Source organism: Lissotriton vulgaris, chromosome 2_1 (genome assembly GCF_964263255.1).
Source record: "Lissotriton vulgaris chromosome 2_1, aLisVul1.2, whole genome shotgun sequence".
NCBI classification, from domain to species: Eukaryota; Metazoa; Chordata; class Amphibia; order Caudata; family Salamandridae; genus Lissotriton; species Lissotriton vulgaris.
Window position 1 is genome coordinate 60,862,039 of NC_141687.1, and position 23,866 is coordinate 60,885,904.

Below are 23,866 nucleotides of genomic sequence, written 5' to 3' on the forward strand. Positions count from 1 at the left end.
GGTAGAGGCCTTGTGGTAGGAGCCGCAAAAGCCTGGAAGAATCTTCCCCTTCATTTCAAATCCATGCCAGATCTTCTTGCATTTAGGAAATCTTTAAAAACCTGGCTCTTTATGATCTGCTAAAACTATTCCTGGATCTTCTCTTGTGGTTTCTCAGGTAGCGCCAAGACGCCCGTGGGCATTTGAGCGCTTCACAAGACCATTTAACATAACATAACACAACAACAATGTCTACCTTCTCACAACACATCATTGATGTCTGTAGAATGGCACAACAATGTTGTCTGTATGTTCTCACAACACAACACCTATGTCTGCATGTTCACACAACACAACACCTATGTATGGATGTCCTCACAAAACAAAATCATGATTGATGTGCGTGACTTGTTGCTTATAAGACAAGAAAAGTTTTAAGTGCAGACTATTTTCCATGAATTTGCAAGAAGGCACCTCTAGCTGATAGGAAGGGACACCCCTAAGGCAGGTCACACCCTTAACCACCCACTCTGCCAGAACATACCGACATCGGTGTTGTGAGAAGATACAAATATAGGTGCTGTGTTGTAAGAACATACAGACATCGGTGTGGTGAGAACATACACTTGCTTGCCCCTCCACAGCCCCCCCCGATCCGTCAACGGGTCTCGGCTCCTTGGTTCACTGCGGAGTTGGCCCACTCCCGCAGACAATGTAAAGTCGCCGAACGGACATGGAGAGCCCAATATGATGCCGAGGCAAAACTGACTTATAGATCTATGATTAAATCTTATCATAGACTAGTTCTACAGGGAAAGAAATGCTACTTCGCTAAAAGAATCGAGGAAGCAGCAAATCTTCTCAATCGTAAGGGAATTCACTACCCTGCGATCGAACCCAGCACAGGAAGTACCGGCTGAGACCTGGGCTGAGACTATTGCCAATTTTTTTACCACCAAAAAGTAGGCAGATACAGGATTCTTTTCCCCCGAGACCGATAGTTGATCTTTCAACCTTGCCGGAAGAGCTAGCCCATCTGCCCACCTCTGGCCCTGTTCTGGCGGACTTTCCGCCGCTCACGGTATCTTCATCACTAGCACTTATGAGGAATCTTAAATCTGGTTCGCCATGTGACCCCTGCCCGGACACATTTTTAGCTAAAATGGCAGACGTTGTTAACCCCCTAGCCAACCCCATTTTGAATCTTTCCTTGAATCAGGGAGTCCTATCTCATTCCTGGAAACAGGCCATGGTTATCCCTCTTCTCAAAAAGCCTAGCCTTGCCCCTGAAGTCCCGGCCAATTATAGACCTATCTCGCTCCTTCCAGCACTCACTAAAATCTTGGAGAAACATGTTCATAACGTGCTCTCCAACTTCTTGGAGTCCAATGAGCTTCTGCACGCGTCTCAATCGGGTTTTCGACCTAACCTAAGCATTGAGACAGCGCTCTTGGAGGTTTCAGAGATTGTGAAGGAGTCGCTGGATGCCGGAGGCAGGGTGATGTTAGTTATGTTAGACCTGTCGGCGGCTTTTGACACTGTCCCCCATGAGGATCTCCTCATAAGACTGCATGATATCGGTCTGAGGGGGACGGTGCTCAGTTGGTTTCGTTCCTTTCTAGCCAACCGTCGACAAATGGTCTGGGCCTCCCCTGGATCTGCCGAAATGTTGCCTTTGGGAGTTGGAGTTCCTCAGGGCTCGGTACTGAGCCCCACTCTATTTAACATCTTTATGACCCCTCTGGCGGCATTGGTGGAGTCCTATGGGGCCCAGATCGTTTCCTATGCTGACGACACCCAGCTTCTCTTCACCTGCCGGAAGAGCGAAGAATTCGATGGTGAAAGTATCCGTGAGTGCCTTGGGGCTGTTTTTAACTGGTTCCAACTGAACAGCCTCAAGTGTAACTCGGATAAATCCGAGATACTTTTCTTTGGATGCCCATCGGAACCGGACTGGCATGGTTGGTGGCCTGCCGACATGTTCCCTCCAGCTCATTCCTCTGAGTCGGCTAAGAACCTGGGAATTAAAATCGACAATGGGCTTACGCTCAAATCCCAGGTGCTGACCCTCACAGGAACATGCTTTGGTATCCTCAGAATGCTCCGAAAGTTCTTTCCGTTGCTCTCTGAGGAACATCGGAGAATAACTGTTCAGGCCCTCATTGGATCCAGACTGGATTACGCTAATATCCTGTATCTGGGCCTTCCGGAGTACCTCTTACAACGTATGCAGGTGGCTCAGAATGCAGCTGCACGAGCCATCTTCGGCCTGCATCGTCGAGCCAGTGCCTCGAATTTGCTGCAAATCTTACACTGGCTCCCCATCGGAAGAGGATAATATTTAAAGCCATGACACTAGCTCACAAAGCCTTACATGCCACGGGTGCCCAATACCTACTAAAGAGGCTGGCTTTTTACCTGCTGGCACGATCTTTAAGATCAGAGTCACTGGCACTCGCAGTAGTCCCCCGTATAAAAAAAGCCCGTATTGGAGGACGGTCTTTCAGGCTGCTGGCCCCCCAGTTGTGGAATTCTCTACCTCTGTCTTGGCGGTCCACATCCAACTTACTCGCTTTTAGGAAGGGTTTAAAGACCTGGCTTTTTACTGGCTAGAGTTTTTTTAGTTTTATCCTTTTGTTCTGCCTCTCTTTTGCTGTTGTTATGTTTTACCTGTCTCCTCCCTGGGTCTGGAGCACAAAGCGCCGGGACACTCCTTTGGAGTAGCCGTGCGCTATAGAAGACCCATAATAACATAACATAACATAACATACAAACACAGGTGTTGTGTTGTAAGAAGATACAGACATAGGTGTTGTGAGAAGATTCAGGTGTTGTGAGAAGATTCAGACATAGGTGTTGTGATAAGATTCAGACATAGGTGTTGTGTTGTGAGAACATTTAGGGATCGGTGATGTGTTGTGAGAAGATACAGACATGCGTGGTGTTGTGAAAACATACGTACATCTAGGTTGTGTTGTGAGTATATACAGTCCTAGGTGTTGTGTTGTGAGAACATACATGCATCGGTGTTGTGTTGTGAGTAGATACAGACATGGGTATTGTGCTAAACGAACGCCCACTCCAGCTGAGAGTCGAATCGTCTTATCACAGCTGGTACGCGTCTCCCAAAGTGCTACCCGGAGGTCCTGGATGACGACTTGTGCCCAGAGGGTCAAAGAATGGTTGGGCCTTCTGCAGAAGGAGGAAACGGGCGTGAACCCAATAGGCCTGGGCACCTTGTCCATAGGGATGCCAGATTTCACAAACAATTAAGATGCTGCACCAGCATTCATCTGGAAGGGGCAGGCAGTAGTGATGACAGTAGGCAAGGGGTGCCAGCCTTCATCGGCGGTGGCCAGGAAGGACCACAACCATTGAATGATTGTTAAGTAATATAGGGGAAGTGTCACCATTCGCACAGGAAGGAGGCCACGCTGCAGCCCTGGGAGAGTGGGGACCAGCGGTCACTGGTGATACGTAGGAGCTGCCAGAACTTACAGGCAATGAAGCGGAAACCCCAGCATGCATTCGGAGGGCCAGACATGGCAACACTGACAGCAGCAAGAAGTCACCAGCGTTACTGGCAAAGGACAGATGGATATTCAGGGGATGACCGGAGTGCACCATCAGAGGACTGGACGGGGTCATATTGACAGCAGTAAAGGGGAGTTACCAGCATTAATAAGCAGTAAACAAGAGGCGCCAGCATGCACTCGGAGGACCAGATATGGCAACACTGACAGCAACAAGGAGAAGCCACCAGCATTACTGGCAATATACAGGTGGATATACAGTGGAGGCACCCGCGAGCACATACAGGGGACAGGACGGGGTAACATTGACAGTAGTAAAGGGGAGGTGCCAGCATTAATAAGCAATAAAAGAGAGGCGCCAGCATGCACTCGGAGGACCAGACATGGCAACACTGAGAGCAACAAGGAGAAACCACCAGCATTACTGGCAATGTACAGGTGGATATACAGGGGAGGCACCAGCGTGCACATACAGGGGACAGGATGGGGTAACATTGACAGCAGTAAAGGGGAAGTTTCAGCATTAATATAGCCTTATAGCCCGCCGTAGCAGGCTATACCGGCTGTTAAAGGCCCTCTCCAGCGTTAAAGACCCAAGCCAAAGATGAGGGCCTTTAACAAAGCAGAGGAACTAAAAGCCGGTATAGCCCTGCTACGAAGGACTATAAGGCTATTAGAACATTCTGCCACTAGAGGGCAGAATGTTCTCACAAATAAAACAAAGCCTTCAGGGAGCGCGAGGGGATTGGAATCCCCTTGGGCTCCCTGAAGCCTTTGTTCACAGCCAGAGCTGTGAACAAAGAAACATCGGAATGTTAGATCTCCGGCCTTATACCAGCCATTATAAGCCCCGAGCACTCCATTGTTTTCAATGGAGCTCCCAACATTCCAATGTTTTAATAATCCATAAACGAGAGGCGCCAGCATGCACTCGGAGGACCAGACATAACAACACTGACAGCAACAAGGAGAAGCCACCAGCATTACTGGCAATAGACATGTGGTTATAAAGGGGAGGCGCCAGCATGTATAACCAGTGGAATAGAGTATGTAAATACTATTGCTCGCAATGAAGGGGAAGTGCCAGCAGTCATTGGCGATGGACTAATGGTGCTGTTATGGCTGGCGACAAAACAGAGGCGCGCGCACAAATAGGGACTAAGGCAGCAATTGGCTTGGGCACAGTGGAACTGTGTGCTGACTGTGTCCTCTTTCTACACCACAGAGCGGGGCCTCATACTCCCGAGCGGTTGCCGGGTGAGGTGAGGTCTTCACCCACACAACGCTGGGTGAGTATCACTTTGAGGAAATGCCTCGAAATGATCAAGCGATTATGCTTTTTTCAAATATGCAGAATGTAAAGTATTCATGCAGGTGTGCCTTGTCTGTACAGTCTCTCTGGGTACAGGTGGTTGTGTATGTGTAATCTAATGTTGTTGTACAATACCATCTTGTTTATTGATAGGAAGAAGACATGCTTCTTTCCCTCAAGTGGACGCCTAACCGTGAAAGACTCTGGTAGATATGTATCTTTCTACTAGCAACCTTATCACTATTTCTCACCAAACACAATGTTTGTAGTTATAGCTGCAGTAGCTGATTTACGAGGTCCTGAAGAATGCCGGGGCAAAACCCCATTTGGCTGAAACATGTCGACCGTACTGCACACAGCGCCATAGGGTAGTTGGTCTACCAGGCGCGTTTTTATCCCTTGACACACGGCCTTCTGTTTAAACGCTCTTTCAGAGTCTGTGTAGTTAATTTTATATATCACGTCATCTTGAGCACTGCACATCATTCAGTCCACTACATGGTAAACATGTTTGCTAGTTTTCTGACGTCCAGTTCTATACCGGCACTATATGGCCGACTAAGAAATGGATCGATCTGCAATTCCCACGTGACATAAACTCCACCGCAAAGGTGGTCTGATGGGTTTTGTACTAGCTTTATGTTTCCCAATAATCTCCAGCAACTTGGGTTCACATGTGCAGCCTATTGACCCTAGGTCACTGTTATGGTCTCACACCACTCTTAGACCTGGTCTGCTCTCTTGTGTTTTTCTATAAAGGGGAGGCGCCAGCATGTATAACCAGTGGAATAGAGTATGTAAATACTATTGCTCGCAATGAAGGGGAAGTGCCAGCAGTCATTGGCGATGGACTAATGGTGCTGTTATGGCTGGCGACAAAACAGAGGCGCGCGCACAAATAGGGACTAAGGCAGGAGACTCACCAGTATGCTCTGCAGCACGTTCATCAGGTCATTCAGCTCTGTCAGGTGGTTCATATCCTGAAACGCAGCCACCAGGATGGTGGGCAAGATGGCGCAGGAGCGGGTAAAGAGGACACGGTAGAACCGGGACCACTTGAGCTTCAGAAAACCCTGTGGGAGGGGGGCAGAAAAGGAGCCACACGTTATAAAGCAGAGAAAGAAACCAGCAACACAGTGAGCCCTGCAAGAAGTGGTGCTAGAAATAGGGGTGTTATAGGTGCTGCAGCACCCCCGGATAATCAGAGACAGTTGCATGTTTTCCTTGCATCATCTTATGTTTTTTCAAAGATAGAGCATCAGATGTCAGCTGGTTTCCTCTGACCAGCTGCTCATAACCTTTACTTTCTAGGAGTATAAAGTGAAGGCAGCTTGTATCTTCACCCTGTGACACTCTTGCTGGGATACAGGAGAGTGTGAAAGGAGAAGGCTGCAACACGTCAAGGTGTCATAACACACATGCAAGTAAACAACTGCTTGGCTTCCTAGCTAAACTTTTTAAGAATTCAAAATATATCATAAACATTGAAACACAGAGGGGTCATTAAGAGACCCATGGCATGTGAGGAGGTAATTCCATGTGTGGTATTATCTACCCATTCAGAGCTCTGCCCACAGAAATAAGGGATTACATGGCGATACGACATGTTTTCAGAAGTTCCCGAGATGCAAACCTCAGATTATTTTGGTATTTTCCCACACACATTCTTTCAAGTTTTACCTGATACATTTGTGCTGAGAAAACGTGTGCCAGTTTGAATCAAGCTCGAATCAGATCCAAGTGTAAATGTCAGGACATTAACCTAAACAGCATATTTCAGACATGAATTTGTTAACCCGTGCCCTAAGATGCAGTGCTGGGCCTCACACGACTGTCAGTCAGTCAGTCAAAAATGTACTTTATTTGGTTTATCACAACCATAAAGCATACATGTACAAAAATTCTGTTAAAATAACAACAAGTTAAAAATTCATGTGGTTAAAATTTGTTTTTGCATTCGTTAAATACTTCCTCCCAGGCCTTATCTGTTGTCTGTTTCTTTTTTTGGGAGCAAATTCTCTACAGAGTTCATGAATTTTACCCCGCGACATATTAGCATGTTTGACCCTGCTCCCATCCAACTGGTCACAGCTTGCCTGCAGGTGCGGATCTGTAGCATATTAAAAATAGGTTTCAATAAATTCTTCCTTTTTTCTATGGAAGATTCACATGTGCACAGGAGGTGACACAAGGTCTCACTGTGGTAATCACATAACCTGCATCTTCGTCCCTGATGCGTGCCTTTCCATGATGGGATCAAGTCTTTGGAGCAGTGGTCTCCCATTCTAAGGGCCAAGAATTTTGTTTTTAAAGATAACCGGAAGTGCGCTATGAGGTAGGCTTGAGGTTTTAATTGTTTGTATGAATTTAAAATGGTCCATGCATGGCGCCGCTTGGCCAAAGTCTTTTTATCTTCTACCAAAGATAAGGCTTTTGCATTTAATTTGCAAATCTTTTTGAGAGATGATTCTTCCGGTGTTTCTTTCCAGATCTCCTCTATTTTGAGGGTTTCTAGTGATGCTCGCAGGTCATTGCCCCATGAGTTGGCTTCATGTCGGTCATATTGTTTTTTAATTTCTTGCCAGCATAAGTTGTTTAAAGAGCCAATTTCCGCCGATCTTAGTTTCCAGCACCATTTTACTAGGGCAGCTTTCCGTTGATATATTTGATTTTGTAAACCAAATTCCAGTCTTATTTGGGCCGGGGCTGATCCTTTGTATAGCTTGAATACAGATTTGTATATTTTTGTCTGGAGAGTATTTAAAATGGCTGCTTCTTTTCCATGCCATATTTCCAGTCCGTATGAGAGTGATGGTAACACTTGGGCTGCCATTACCTTTAGCAGGTGGTCGTATGAAGGACATTGCAGTTTATCTTGGAGAACTTTGTACGCAAAGCTCAGTGATTGTGCTTTTGCGGTAATGATTCTTTTTTGGTCTGAAAATGACATGTTTTTGCTTATTGTAACTCCCAGATATTTATAAGCAGTTGTTTCCTCGATTTGTCTGCCTTTTGTGTACCATTTGAAGGGTCTTCTACTATTGCCCGCTAGTCTCACCACTTTTGTTTTTTTGATGTTTAGTTCTAGGCCTTCTCTTTCAAAATAGTCTGTTAGTTCTGATAATATTCTTTGTAGGCCTATTGGCGTTTGACTTAAGACTACTATGTCGTCGGCATATTGGAGAAACTGAATGCTTTCGTTGGCTAATTTTGGCGGGTGTCCGTTTGCATTCTGAAGATGGTCTTTTAGGTCGGCCAGATATATATTAAAAAGGCTTGGGGAGAGCACGCAGCCCTGTTTAAGGCCATTTGTTATTTTTACTTCTGCAGATATTCTTCTTCCGTCTCCCAGTTTTATTTTTGCCCATGTTCCGCTATATAGTACCATTATTGTTTCCATTAATGCCGGCGGTAGACCCCAAAGATCCAGTTTTTTCCATAGGCGTTTTCTGGGGGCTCGGTCGAAGGCGGCTTTCAGGTCTATGTAGCAGGCTATTAATCCAGTCTTTCTTTTCCCTGCTCCTTCAATTAATAGAGACAGTGCTGACAGGTTGGTTAAGCAGCCCATACCTTCCCTGAAACCAGTTTGAAATGTAGGTATTATAATATTGTCTTTTATCCAATGTTGAAGTAGGGACAATATACAGGATGAGAAAAGCTTTGCCTCCACATCGATTAAAGCTATTAATCTGTAATTCCCAGGTTCCATTCTACATCCACTTTTATGAATTGGGTGGAAGATGTTTCCTTGCCAGGATGGTGGAATCTTTTTTTCTTTGTAAATGTAATTAAATAGTGGGGTCATATATTTTGCCCAGAACTTGGAATCATATTTGAACAAGGCGTTTGGCATTCCATTAGGGTCAGCTTCTCCTTCCGCTTTCCCTCAAATCACCGAGTGGCTAAAGTCGATCGATGCTCTCAAAGGTAACCTCACGCTAGCCGACTCCGTTAAATCCCTGGGCTTCACCTTAGACCCTAAACTAACCCTGACAAATCACATTAAGAACTCGGCGAAAAGCGCATTCTTCAACCTCAGACTTTTGAACAAAATTAAACCTTACATTCCCAACAAGGACCTCAAACTAGCCACGCAATCCCTAGTTCTATCAAGACTGGACTATGGGAACTCAATCCTAACAGGCATCCCCAAATCCCACCTGGCTCCACTAAAAACAACACTTCACGCGGCAGCAAGAATGATCACAGGCTGCAAAAAATATGATCGCATCTCCCCGGCTCTTAAAGAACTCGAATGGCTCCCTGTGGAAATGCGAAGTACCTTCAGAACGGCCTGCCTAACCCACAAGGCCCTCCACACCGGCAAACCGGAATACCTGGCTAACAAGCTCAAAAAAGCAGGCCAAGCCAGAAATTTGAGAAGCTCTAATTCCCTACTGCTCATCCTACCAAAAACCAGAAGGAAGAGAACTGCGGACTGCTCTTTCTCAGGAAATGCCCCCAAAATATGGAACGCCATCCCCCCGCACATCAGAACTCTACCGTCCTATGCAGAATTCAAGAGCCAACTTAAATCCTTGTGCCTGATCCGCTCCCTTGGTTATGGATAACTTGGAGCTGCAAACGTCTCAGAATCCATGCGGTATTGTTGAATCCAGTACTGAGAAGCCCTGCTGTCCGAACTTTTCTTCTCTCCAAATTGTCTGTCGCCGATTGCTTTTATTGGGTTTGTTTCATGTTGTTCTCTTTTTCATGCCCACTACTGTGAAGCGCTCTGATACCTTCGGGTCTTGTTAGCGCTATAGAAAACTTCTAAATAAAAATAATAAATAATAAATAATTTTCCTTATTAGTGCGGTTAGGTGTTTGATCGTTGTCAACGGTGCTTGTTCCTCTTGGGCAATGTTTTCCTGTTGGACGTTCTTCACTTGTCCGGGAACTGTATCGTTTTGTTCTGGATCTTTTAGGTTTGTGGTTGTTTCTATGTTGATTGGATAGCTCTAGATGTTGTACAGATTGTTAATGTAGTTTCACTTATTCCTATATTGGCTTGTTCACCAACTACTTTTGAGAGTTTATTTATTATGTTCCAAAATTTTCCGCTATTTGGTAGTTTGCTTGTTCTTAGAAGGTCCACCCAGATTTCTTCTGTGTGAGCTTTTTTAGCTTTTCTACAGTCCTCTTTATATTCTCTCCTCATTTTTTGTATGTCGTTATTATCTACTTCATTTCCTGACCTTTTTTCTGCTGCCCTTATTCTTAATATTTTCGCAATTTCCCGTTTCTTATCTCTTAGTTTGGTGTTGTACCACGGCTCTTTGTTTGCTTTGTGACCATCATTTGCCGGTGTATTTATTGCAAATTTTCCCAGCAAAAATGTATGTAGATTTTCCCAATTTTCTATTGGTGATTGGTTTACCATGCCCAAAGAACAGCTTTCATATTCTAACACTGAGTCCATTATCTCCTTTTTTATTGGGCCCTTGCTTTTAAGTTTTTTCAGTTTATATATTTCTGGAATTGCGGACAGGAATTCTAATTGTGTTTTCTCTTCAGTGTTTAACCTCATTATTATCTCTTGTGGGAAGTGGTCGCTCTCAGGTCGAGTTTGGATTCCAAAGTATTCTATGTTCTTTTTTAGTTCATTGCTTGTTAGGGTGAAGTCAATTATGGAGCTTTTTTTCCCACTGGAGAAGGTGGTTTTGGGGGGTATGTCTCCCTCCATTTTTCCATTTAGGATTGTTAGACCTAGTGGTTCCAAATCGCTCCAAATATTATGGATTTTGTCCTTTTTCTTATTTGTTTTGATTAGATTGCAATTGAAGTCACCGGAAATGAATATCTCGTGCGATTGGTAAGTTCTGTGTAAAGATTTTATCAGATTTATCAAAGTTAGAGCTTTTTCAATTTTGGTCGTCTTGTCTGGGTGAATGTATAGATTTATAATAAGTAAACTCCATCCAGAGTTCTTTTTGTTTGCTTTCGGCTCTACTTTGATCACTTGTATCCATTTCTCTCCTGAGTCAAGCAGTTCAGTTTTCCAGTCAAAATTATTGGTAATGAAGATTGACAGACCTCCCCTTGGGTGTCCATACTTTGAAAAATTTTCTGCCATTATGTGATGTTCCTCATATCCCATGATTTGCCTCGCGGTTACATTCCAGGTTTCCTGGAGTAAAATTATTTCAAATTTACTCAGGTAATCTGTTGTTTCTCGGTCTTGGGACATTTCTTTGAAACCATGTACGTTCCACGAGCAAATCCTTATTTTTGTTTCTGGTATTGGGGATAAATTGGCCTTTGGTCTTTGATTGTTTTGTATCAAATTGCATACATCAGGATCGATGGCAGTTTAGCGCCTGCGCCAACCAGGACCAGTCATTGTGTTCCTTCAGACCCTGGTATAGTTGCTTTGTTTTAGTGCTACTCAGGTCTTGTTCCGCAATCGATTTATTCCTTGCTCCTTTCAGGATTGTTTGGGTTTTTCCCTTTACGTTGTTCGGTTGGGTAATCTTGTTGTTTAGTAAGGGGAATGGGTATTTTATTGGGGTCAGACGCTCTAAGGTTATTCCCCATTCTGTGAAATATGTCCTAGTTGAAAATATGAGTTCTGCTATTTCTTTAGATGCCCAGGTGGTACTACTTATTTCAGAGCCCATGTCTTTGTTTCCCTGGATAAATTCAACTGCTTTCAGGTCACTTGTTGTTATCCCCCTCAGTATTGGTATCTCTTCGATTAATCGGAGGATATTTCCCCTGTTCAGCGTGTCTGAATTTCCTTTTGTTTGGAATTCCGGCTTGAACAGTAGTTTGCATTCTGTTTCCATTCTTGCTGTTTCGGGAAGTCCGGTTTGATAAATTCTCCTTTTTCCCTCTGTTGGATCAAATCGAATGTAGGTTATGTTGTCGTTTTGGCCGGCCATAGTTGTTAAGTCCGGACTAATGGAATCTACTGTGCATGCTTGTTGTAAGGAGTATGTTTTATCTTGATCTGTTTGGAAGTTTCCTTCATTTTGGCTTGTTTTATTGTATAACTCAGCTTCCTGATCTCTGCATGTTCTTCCTTTGTTTCCCGCCGTGATGATCAGGCCGATATTTTATTTCCTCGCTTGAATGTCTTCTGTTTTATGGCTTTGCTCTTTTTCCTTTTTTTCCTTGGTGTGTGGTGAATTTCCTTCAGTATGCTGAATTAATCCTTTGTTGTCCCATGTTTCACATTCCCTTTTTGGATTGTTTTCCTTTGTTTTTTGTTGTTTTAAGACCTCTCTATAGTTTGATTTTGGCCTTTTGCTATTGTCATTGGCTTCGTTTGAGATTAACTGTTCCTCGTCTTTTGATTTTCTTTGTGTGTTTGCTGTTATTTTAGTTCTGACTGGGAGTTTTGTGTGTTCCTCTGCTTCGTCTCTGTTTGTTTCCTTGTTTCCGTCTTCTTTGGTAGGAGTGTCTGTAATTGGAGTGTCTGTGATTGGGTTTATTCTGGCCTCTTTTGTCTTCTGTTCAAAGATGGCAAAGAATTGTTTTGCCTGCTTACTTTTCGTAGCGTTTTTTCTTGCCTTCCTTGCCCGTTTCCGCTGTCTTTTTGTTAGAGGTTCTGATGTGTCCGATGAACCCATTGTTTTGTTTTCTCCCAGACCTATCTTTATTTGTTCGTTTTCATCTGTATCGTTTTCTTCCTCAATGATGTGACTTATTCTGTTTTGGCTTCCGTTTTTATTTACCTCTGTGTTGGGATTTTCACCTTTGCTGGTTTTCCCACTTGTTACGGCTAATATTTCTTTCAAGATGTCTGGTAAGGTTGCTAATTTATCTATTATGTCCTTACAAACACAGTTTTGATCTATTAGTTTCTCTTTCCATTTTTTATCTTCCTCCTTTTCTTTTGTGATGTATGACGAAATTTTTTACAGTTTCAAATGTATTCCCGCTATGTGTGATGCTATTAGGTTCATCAAATCTACCTGCACGTCGAGTTTGTTAGATTGAAAGTTTAGCACGTTAATTGCTTGTTGTAAACTTTTTAGGAGCACATCCCCCCAAAGTATGGAATTTCCTTCCTTTTGTTGTGGGTGTACCCCTATTGATCTGTTTAAACTTTCTAAAGAAGAAATAGTTATAGGGTGTTCTTCTTTTGTTGTGCTCTTGATTATGGTAGAGTTTTGGCTCTTATCCGCCAGTTGTCTTATTGGGCTTGATGTAAGGATTATTGGAGCAGTTGTTAGCTTCCTTTCTTGACCGTTAGCTTTTCTTTCACCGATGTTATCCGGGTGTTCCAATTGTCTCAAGTTTTCTGGACTCTGTTGCGTAGGGTCGACTTCCTTGTGGGTGTTTTCTTCGAGCATTCTGCGTAGTTCCGTTTCGTCGAAGATCGAGAATGATTTGGACCACTCGATCTTTTGTGCGCTTTTCTGCAGATTTGTTTGGGATCCTAATATGCTCTGATTTGTGGGAGCTGGGCTACTTTCGTTAACCTCATCTGATGTTTTGCTGGGTGTTAACTTTGTTTGGTTTTGAGGTGCATGAACTTGTGCCGAGGTTTTTATCAGCCACTTTTTTATTGTCGATTTTTCTTTGAGGTTAGGGCTTATACTTATTTCCGAGTCATTTCTTGTCTTACATTTTTTGCATGATGAAATCGAGCTGATTGGGTGTTTTTTTTTTTTTTAGATTTTACACCATTGCTTAGTGTTGTTACCCCTTGCTCTTCTAAGAATTGAAAATTGTATTTCAACATTTCGCCTCCAAACTTAAAAGGTTCCGCCGTGTGAGTAGGTGCCTGGTCAGATTGTTCGTTCCTAATTGACTCTTCTATATTTCTTATATTCCCTTCATCTTTTTTCCCTTTTACTGTCAGCCTTCTTTTTGCTTTCTGTATTCGAGATTGTCGAATTTTTCCTGACCGCATGTTGGACAGATTTTCCGGAATTTTGACTTTTCCTGCACCTCTCCTGCGTTGTCTTTTCCCTGGAATCCCCAAGCCAGTCTGCCGCCTGTGCGACAGCTGCCGTCGGGGGAAAACACTTGGGAGTGTAAACGGGGATTGGATGGTTAGGTAAGTATCTTTTTGGCAAGGGACGTAGAAATTTAAATCTATGTTACAGCAAGTAGACTCAGTATGAATGATTGGTTCCGCTATCTCGGCTCGCCTTTATGACTTATTGTGTCTTATTAGTCCATAAAAATGTACTTTTCTCATATGTATCACTCTCCAGCCCCTTTGCTCTGGTGCCAAAGACTGGGTTGACTAGACTAGTACCATACAGGTGCCAGAATTTTCTACCGTCCCTCTCGGTTTTAACCGTCCCCTTTGGCCCCTTGGCCCTTGGACCCTTGAACCCCTGTTCTTTACCCCTCCTTACTTGTTTCTTGATTGGGTGCTTGATTGGGTTCAGGGGGTGTCGCTCGGCTTCTGGCGCTTTGCCTCTGCCTCTTGTGCTGGTTCTGTCTTTGTCTTTGTCGAACCGCTGCTCCGGCTATTGCAAAACCCCCTCTAGTCTCCAGAGGGGCTTCCAAATGGGCTTCCCAGTGTCCTGGTATCCTGATATCCTGATGTTGAAAACTTTTTTATTTCAGCCGTGCCTTTAAAACCCCCTCTTAAACTCAAGGGGCTCAGGTGCTTTTCCGCTGTCAATAGCCCTCTGTTGTCACAAACGTCTCCTTTGGTTAGCTGCTGCTTCCGTGCCTTGCATTGGATTCTGCCGTACCGGCGGCGCCAGCTCTGACTGCTGCACTGCCCTGGAGCCTTGCCTCGGCTCTCTCTTCTCCTCCTCCACAGCTGGTGCCCCAGCTTAATATTCCATAAACATTCAGGAACAGAGTGTAATAATGTACCAAAGTCTTTTGTTTTTGGCAGCGTACGGCAGAGCTTTTGTGCTTGGGGGCTGCGGTGCTTCGGTATGCTGTTCGCACCGCGTTCGCTTTACACAGGGCTGCGGTGCTTCGAGGCTGCGGTGTACAGTTCGCACCGCGGTTCGCTTGCCCCGCTCCGCAGCTTAGAAACAAATTGCAGTTTGAGCGGGTTTGGCGGCTCTTGGGCAGCTCGCACTCAGCCACGGTCACAGTTCTAAGCAGGAACGCCGCCTCTCGTCCCCCGCCGCCGCTCACCAGCGCTCACCGGTGCTCGCCTCCTCTCGCCTACTCCTCCGTAGGGAATGCTCTCTCGCTCTCGTGCTGCTCTCTCTAGCGCCCTCTGTGCTAGCACTCTTCAATCCTGACACGACGTCCTTCTCGCTCGGGCCCAGGTAGGAAGGCTCAAACTCGGGACCAGGAAACTGCAGTAGCCAATCACACGACTGAGCCCCTGCTCTAAATATATCTCTTAAAGTGGCATTTAGAGTTTTCAAAGCCTGCGGCCATGATTACGAGTATCAACGTTATTTACCGCACCTGATAAATAAAGAAACCACGGGGTACATTATTTATTGTGTGTGATCAATGGCATCTATTACAAGTTTCTGGGGAATAACATGCAGATTTTGTTATAAAATGCACTATAATCTGCATGATACAGTAAATACCGGTTGCTTTTCCCTTGTTAAATCTTGTCAGGTTTGACCTGCCAAAATCTAACCAAGGTTGAGGTATTTGAAGCATCCGATAGTCATCGGGTGCATTATTTACAATCAAACTTGTAATTCCGGTCCCTGCGCAAACCGGGGTTTATACTGTGGTTGGAAAACAAAAACCCACTCGTAATCAGGTCCTCAGACTTTCATGAGTTGTTGTCCTCAGCCTGCACCCCCACTCTATCAAAACTGTCCCAGCACCAGTGCCTGCCAGCGACACCCAGGGAACCAAAACCGGCCCCGGCAAAGTGCTCGGCCGGCCCCCGGGGGAAGGTCTGAGCTCTTTGCCGGGGCCGGTTTTTGGCCGATTTTGTTGCAGGGCCGATTTTGCAGCTATGCTGCATAAACAGCCCTGTAACAAAACCGGCCCCCAGGGGACCAAATCCGGCCCCCACCCTTGCGGCGCACCGGGGTATTGCCCGGTGCCCGCAACGGCCAGTCCGGGCCTGGCGACACCATAGTGACCCGTCAGTGAGTACTGAGAGGTGATCAAGACATTAGTAATTCCACATCAGATCTAATACTTATATCGGTCTCTTGCGTTTCTGTGTGGGGGATGCAGCATGAAGTCATTCTGAAGCTCATTTCGAAAGATGAAACCACCCCTCTGGATTGTTTTTGCGCAGGAAGGTGCGCCTTCCTGCACAAAAACAATCCTGCCTGCAATGGAGGCACCCTTGCACCATGGTGTGCAAGGGTGCCTATGTTGGCGCTAGATGGCAAATTGTGCACCAGCGCAGAAGGGAAGGACAGGAACGCACCGTATTTCATAAATATGATGCATTTCTGCCCTTTTACTTTAGCGTAGGGCAGTGAAGCAAGAAGACTTGCAGCGCTACCCTATTCCAATTTCGTATAATGAGACCCTCAGTGTCTGAAGATGGACTTCTCTTCGGTCGGACGAGGGTTGTTTTTGATCCTGTCTGGAGGGCCCCTCACCTGGCAGTTCAGGTTGGATTGTTCCCATTGGAGCTGGACCAAGATTGATTTGCATAAGGTGAGTCTCTGCTAAAAATGGCGCAGTGGGCATAAAATGATGGTCTGGAATCATTCAAGCATTCCTTCCACCATCTTGTTGTTTTTGCAGAAATGAGTCAAGGCAGGTCCTAGTCTGAGTGAGATAAATGGTCTGTGTGTCCAGTTTTGATAACCGAAGACATCCTTGGAAGATCCCAGCCCCAGTGAACAAGATGGAGGACTGCAGATGGTCAGGGCAGGTTCAGGACCTAAAGTGACTGAAGATTAAGAGGTCGAGGACTAGAGCCGAGACCAACATTGTTTATTATGCACTAGTCAAAGTGACTGAAGATGGTGTCTCTGAAAAGAGCGTGGCCATGGCCAAGACCTAGCCTTGGTGACTGAGGGGGCACACCAGGCTCTTGGCTCAATCAAGCACTGGCCACGCTGACCAGCCGCGCTCTCAGAACAGAGGCAGCTCCTCGTGTCTTTCTGCCTCTTTGGACGCCACCTGTGAGGTGTTGCTTACGTTTCTAGATACCTCAATGTTGCAGTTGAATAAATGCAAGGCTGAGTGTACCTCACTTTATAGTTTGTAAACGTAGTGAGTCTAACCTCAAAATGTATCTTTTTCTGTGCTCGAGAGGCGTCTGATCTTAAAATGCATTATAGGAGGAAAAAGTGACATGTGTGCAGGTTACAAAAGCATACAAAGTACAAGTAGAGGTATAATGCTGCAATATATGGCAGACACTCAAACACAAGAACAACGTTACTTAGGCAATGGTGGCACTTGTGCAAGTATTGAAAGCAAACAAAATGTAAGAGGTAGCAAACAGTGTGTTACAAGAGAAAAGTGACGTGCACATGTTACAAAAGAGTACCAAACACAGGGATAATACTGCAGTAAATGGCAGAACACACTGGAAAGGCACTTCCAAGGTCATGGAGAAAAGGACTCACTATAATGGAAGATCTTCCTTCAGATAATAGAGAGGGTGTGAATTAAATTTGGAGGTGTCTTTGAAGGAGGAGGACTTTGAGGTCAGTTTTGAAGGCCTGGGAGGAGGTGGTGGTCTGGAGCTGAGGCGGAAGTGAGTTCCAGATTCTCACTGTGTTGCCTGAAAAGGATTGGGCCATCGATCTTTCCTTCTTGAAGGTGGGAGGTTCAAGCGGTAGATTTTCCGCATTACGAGATCGTCTTCAGCCTCCAGAGAGTTTGTTTATTCGCCAGGTAGCGAGGAGAGGAGGAGTGAAAGGCTTTGTGGGTGATACAGGCAGTCTTGTAGATAGATCTTGCCTCAATGGGATGCCAGCGGAGGGTGGATAACATGGGTGTGATGTGGTCGCTTCTTTTGGCCCCATAAATGAAGCGAGCTGCTGAATGGGGGAACAGACTTAAGGGGGGACAGGTGGGATTTGGGGAGGCCAGTGAGAAGAGAATTGCAGTAGTCCTGTCTGGAGAGGACCAGCGATTGGACCAGGGTTTTAAGGTCTTGCTCCAGGAAGAAGCGACGAATTCCCCAAAGAAGGCGCAGTTGGTATCGAGCAGACTTTGCAATGGAGTTGATGTGGGTGATTAGATTGAGTTTTTTGTCGAGTATGACACCAAGGGATTTTACGCTGTCGACAATGATGGGTTTATTGTGAAGTAGATTTATCTGATCCATCCATGATTGAACCGGGGGAGGAGAAAGTGAGGAGGAGAGGAGGAGGAATTCAGTTTTGGAGGGATTCAGAATCAGTTGATGTGTTGACATCCAGTTTTGAATGGAATCGAGAGTAGAGCTTATGATGGAGAGATCGTGAGTGGAGGCAACCTAGAGGTAGATTTGAGTGTCATCTGCGTATAGATGATAGTGGACCCCGGATTTACTTAGGATATTTCCCAGTGGTTCTAAATAGAGATTGAACAATGTGGGTGCAAACATAGAGCCTTGAGGAACACCTTGACTTACCGTCTAAGGAGATGAAAGACTGTTCGCTATTTTGATCATTTGGGATCTATCAGAGAGGAAGGAAGCAAACCATTTAAGCACAGTGCTCTCCATGCCCATTCTCTGTTGAAGAGTGTTGAGGAGAGTGTTGTGATTGACAGTGTCAAAGGCTGCAGAAAGGTCAAGGAGAATTAGAAGACAGGACCCCCCCGAGTCGAGTATCCTCAGCGCGTCATCGACCACTTGCAGCAGGGCTGTTTCAGTGCTGCAGTTTTGGGCGAAGCTGGACTGAAAATTATCAAGAAGATCATTGTCCTTGATATGACAAGAGAGTTGTTTCGCTACACATCTTTCTTTGATCTTCGCAAGAAAGGGTAGGTTAGTGATGGGGTGGAAGTTGTTGAGGTAATTCGCATCAGCAGTGGGTTTTTTAAGTAGAGGGGTGACCTGCCCAGTTTTGAAGGAGACAGGAAGGGAACCTTGACAGAGGGAGAGGTTGACCAGAGTGGTCCAATAGGGAAGGGAATGGGTATAGAAGTCAAAGGCAATGGCACTGGGGATGGGGTCAAGAGAATGGATGGAGGGCTTTGTTTCGAGGATGCACTTGAGGAGGACATCTTCAGAGATGGGGTCGAAGTTCTGCCAAATGGCTAAGGATTTGCACTCCTCTGGAGGTGTAGGATGAGCGACCTGATCCACAAGTGATTTCACTTTTTCGTCAAAGAATACAGCGAAATCCGCTGCTTTCTTTGTAGAATCCTCCAACTTGGAGGTTGGGGGAGAGCAGTTGGTATTCTTGATGAGATCAAATTGTTTTTTGGGTCTATTTTTGGCGGAGTCAAGGAGGGTTCTGAAGTGCGACGCTGTGCTTGTGGTACTTGGATCTTGCTGAACAAAGCGTGGCCAAATTATCGGTGGAGGGTGCTTGCCTCCATTGTTTCTCCAGGAGTCTTAGGTGCTTCCTTTCTTCATAGAGGGATTTGTTGAACCAAGGTGCTGAGGGAGTGGGCCTTTTCTTTTTGCTTTGGAGAGGAGCGACGTTATTGATTTTGACTGCAAGGACTGAGAGGCATTGGGAGGGGAGTTCGTCAACATCTAGATTCGGGTCTAGCCTTGGAAGTGACAGCAAAGCTGATTCACAGAGGGAAACTGTGTCAATATTTTTAGTATCACGGAACCAGGAGGTAGCCCTCTTAGGTTGGCCAAGAGTTATAGAGTATGATAGGTGAAGAGAGAATAGGATGAGGAGGTGGTCAGACCAGTCTACGTGAATAGGGGTAGCGATAGAGAGCATGCCTGCTTTAGAAATAACAAGGTCCAGGATTGCGCCCTTAGAGTGTGTTGATTCTGTGCAGTGTTGGATAAGATCGTTTGTAGAGAGGAAGGTGGCCAGCAAGTTCGCGGAAGAGTCATGCCGGGAGCCCCAGTGGAGATTGAAGTCACCCACGAAGGTCTGATTGTCACTTTGTGCGTATTGGTCGCTGATGAAGTCAGTGAGTTCCTCCATAAACCAAGGGCCGCTGCCAGGCGGGCGGTAAATGGCATGGAATCTGAGGGGTGAGCGGTGGTGTAGTTGAAGCTCAAGAGATAGGCATTCAAAAGTGCGGAAGGCACTGATAGGAAAAGCCTTAAGTTTTAATGACAGTTCATAAGTCGCTGTTCATTATTAGGATTGTTACTCATGAACGTCTATGACATTAGGTTCTCTGTGACAAAAACAGTAACCCACTGAGCTATATACATAAAATGCAGTTATGTGAGATGCCCATAGAGGCAGACAAGCCTCTGTGTTTGCCTCCGGACCTCGGCGGCACGGCTAAAACAAGTGAGGCAGGCACACCAGCTCTGAAAGCAGGTGTTGGGGGTCTAGCTGCACCCCAGTCATGGCTATGCTTTACTACCCACCCAGAGAGCAGCTAGGCCCTTTTTCCTCGCTTTCATCAGGGCTCATGGTCAGCTGCTACGTCAGTGTCCGGTGTGTGAAAAGAGGATGTGGCGTGGCAGTGCACAGGGGACCATCCATCCTCAAGAATGGCCAGACTGATCCGCACACAGTCGCTAGCGAGCTGATTGTTGTGAAGTTTCAACTGAGTAAATGTGAGGTTGCTAATGAGCGCCAGGCTCAGGCATCACGTGCTCACAAGTTCACAAGAGGAAAGCACCTTTCAGAGTGAAGAACACGAGTAGACCTATGTTTATGCTTCCTGGTCTTTTTGGGGGGTTTGGGGTGTTTTTGCGTTTGATGGTTTAAAAGCATGTATTTTTGTACTTTATCGCAGAAAGCTTTTTATAAAAACGGAATCAATTAATAATGTAATCGAGCTGTAGTTAAGAATGGAAAGAAATCTTACATTTATATTTTTTAAAGTATTATTTTGATATACCCAACATTTCAGATTTACTACCAGATCAAACATGCGATAATCTAGTGCGTAAACTCCAATAGTACGGATTACATTTTATTCCGACTTCCCAACCCCAGAATCGGCCCAGAATCGCTACCCAAAGAAATATAACAACGTGTGTGAGTCTGGCATTGCACACAAGTTAAGTTGGAACTAGTGCTTTAAATGGGCAGGTGCTGTCCGGTACTGTTTACCTGCACTTCTTTAACTTGAAATGGAGGCAGAGTACCTACACTTCTCGGCATGACTGCAAACATTTAATTGTAAATTGTGAATGGATATATATATACCGCTTGACTTGAAGATTACCCGCACTTCTCAGGATCAAACAAGTACTAAAAATAGTATCTGGCTATCTGCACTTCTGTATTTCCATGTAAAGCTCTGACTGATACTTTACAAAAAATGTTCGATCTTTTACTCTGCAGCCCCATCTTCTAACGCCTCTTTGTTGCAATCAAGCTTAACCCCATGGCTGCTAGGCGTTTTCCCGTCCTGCGCTGGGATTTATTATTCTTCATTGTTTTATGACGAGCTGGCCTTGTCATCCGCGCACGGCAGGTAAGCGCCATGACGAGCCCAGCTCGTCATTAGCCTCGAAGGGGTTAAAGCTATTTCAGAAACTTCTGCTACAGTGTATTATCGTTTGTTACCATCAGATGGCAGCACTGTCTAACGCTACAGTTGCCCATACTTTTCTTTAACTAGTCCATAAAGCCCTCATTACAACCTGCTCAAAAAATAAATACCAAGAAAGGGCGCAGCCTCCATTTGCACCTGACACTGAGCCTTGGCATTATTTACTGGGAATTACTTTCGCTCGGGGGTAAACTTGTCGCTACACCTCGTGATTTTTCCCAAGGAAAATCACTCACCACAGTCTCGACATGCTCTTTCTCACTGAGACCTGGTTTAATGACTCCTTTCACACTTCATTTGATCTTTTGTTACCTACTGACTACTCTATTCTCAGAAACGACAGACCAGGCAAGATCGGGGGAGGTTTTGCGATTATCTTCAGAAACACCCTCCCAATCAAAGCCTCTCCCAATACCCTCTTTCACACCTTTGAATGACTTTCCCTAGAACTCCAAGTTCATCATGGCACACCCTTCTGGTTCCACACCATCTACCACCTGCCTGGAAATTGCTCTTCCTTCATAGAGGAATTCATTGACTACATTAGTGACCAATATTCGCAAAGTGACAAGCAGATCTCTCTAGGTGATTTCAATCTCCACTGGGGCTCCTTGGAAGACTCGGCTGCCAACAAGCTTGCAACCTTTCTTTCCGCTAATGATCTTGCACAACACTGCTCGGAAATTACACATGCCAAGGGCTCAATTCTGGACCTTGTGATTTCCAAATCAGACCAGATTACCACTGCTTCACCCATCCATGTGGACTGGTCAGACCATTTCCTCATTCCCTTCTATTTTCACCTCTCTTACATTTTAGCTCTCGGCCAACCCAAAAGAGCCTCTACGTGGTTCCGCAACACAAAAATCATTGATCTTGAGACTCTATGTGATTCTGCTATGCAGTCTCTTCCTAGTCTAGACCCCAATACGGATGTCAACGATCTCACTCCCCTTTGCCTCTCAATCCTCACAGTTGAAATCGACAAGGTTGCTCCACTCCAAAGCAAAAGGAAAAGACCCACCCCATCAGCTCCTTGGTGCAACAAAGCTCTCTATGACGAAAGGAAAAACCTTAGAATTTTAGAGAAGCACTGGAGACAATCTCCATCCACCCCCAACCTCTCTCTTTTACGTTCAGCAAGATCCATATACCACAAACACATCTTCGAGAAAAAAAATCACACTTCAGATCCCTCCTCGATTCAGCTAAAAACAGACCCCAAAAACTTTTCGACCTCATCAAAAACCCAAATTGTTCTCCCCAAACCATCAAGCCTAAGGATGCATCAAAGAAAGCAACTGAGCTCGCTATATTCTTCGATCAAAAGGTAAAATCTCTGGTGGAACAGGTCACCCACCCCACCCCCATCGAGGAGTGAAAATCCTTAGTCACTTGGCAGAACTTTGCTGCCATCTCAGAGGTTGATCTCCTCAAATGCATCCGCGAAACCAAACCCTCCAACCAATCCTCTGACCCCATTCCAGTGGCATCGCCATTGATTTCTATACTAACACTCTCTCCTACTGGACCAAGCTAGTCAATCTCTTCCTCAGTCAAGGATCCCTCCCAAGTGTCCTCAAAACAGGACAGGTTACCCCCCTTCTAAAAAAAACCCTCTGCAGATGCAAATGACCTCAATAACTTCAGCCCCATCACCAATCTCCCTTTTCTTTCAAAGATCACAGAAAAATGTGTTGCAAAACAACTGTCCCAACACATTATGGACAATAATCTCCTCGACATGTTCCAGTCGGGCTTTATTCAAAACTGCAGCACTGAAACAACCCTGCTGCAAGTGATCGATGATACGCTGCATATTCTCAATTCAGGGGAATCATGGCTTCTTATTCTTCTTGATCTCTCTGCAGCTTTTGACACTGTTAATCACAACACCCTCCTTAACATTCTTCAACAGAGAATGGGCGTGGAAGGCACAGCACTCAAAGGGTTTGCCTCTTTCCTCACAGACAGATCCCAAATGATCAAGAGTGCAAATGTCTCTCGTCTCCACTGGTGGTTGGTCAAGGCGTCCCTCCAGGTTCTATCCTTGCTCCCACTCTGTTCAATCTCTATCTGGAACCATTAGGGAACCTTCTAAGCAAATCTAGAATCCTCTACCATCTCTATACGGATAACACCCAAATCTACCTCAAGGTGTCTTCCCCTCATGATCTCTCACTACTCAGCTCTACTCTCAACACTATTCACAACTGGATGCTAGTTCACCAACTCATTCTCAATCCCTCCAAAACGGAATTCCTCCTCATATCTAGCTCTCTCTCTCCGCCTCCTGTTCAAGCCTGGATGGATCAATCAAATCTACTCAACAGTAAACCCATCATTGTGGACTGCGCTAAATCCTTAGGAGGCATACTTGACAAAAGACACAACCTAATCTCACACATCAACTCCATGGCCAAGAGCGCACGTTATCAACTGCGACTTTTATGGGGGATGAGAATGACCTAAAAACCTTGGTCCAATCGCTAGTTCTCTCTAGACTTGACTATTGTAATTCTCTTCTGACTGGCCTTCCCAAATCTCACCTCTCCCCCCTCAAATCCGTCCTCCATTCAGC

The 23,866-nt window shown here is 45.2% G+C and overlaps 1 protein-coding gene across 3 annotated transcripts in view; it reads right to left on the reverse strand.

Annotated features, from left to right (window-relative positions):
* SLC11A1 (solute carrier family 11 member 1) overlaps positions 1-23,866 on the reverse strand; it is a 247,802-nt gene that overhangs the window by 35,661 nt on the left and 188,275 nt on the right. For all 3 annotated transcript variants that reach the window (XM_086954462.1, XM_086954461.1, XM_086954463.1), the window contains exon 12: positions 5,748-5,897. In XM_086954462.1, the coding sequence (XP_086810588.1) occupies positions 5,748-5,897 (150 nt within the window). The remainder of the gene's footprint in view (positions 1-5,747; positions 5,898-23,866) is intronic.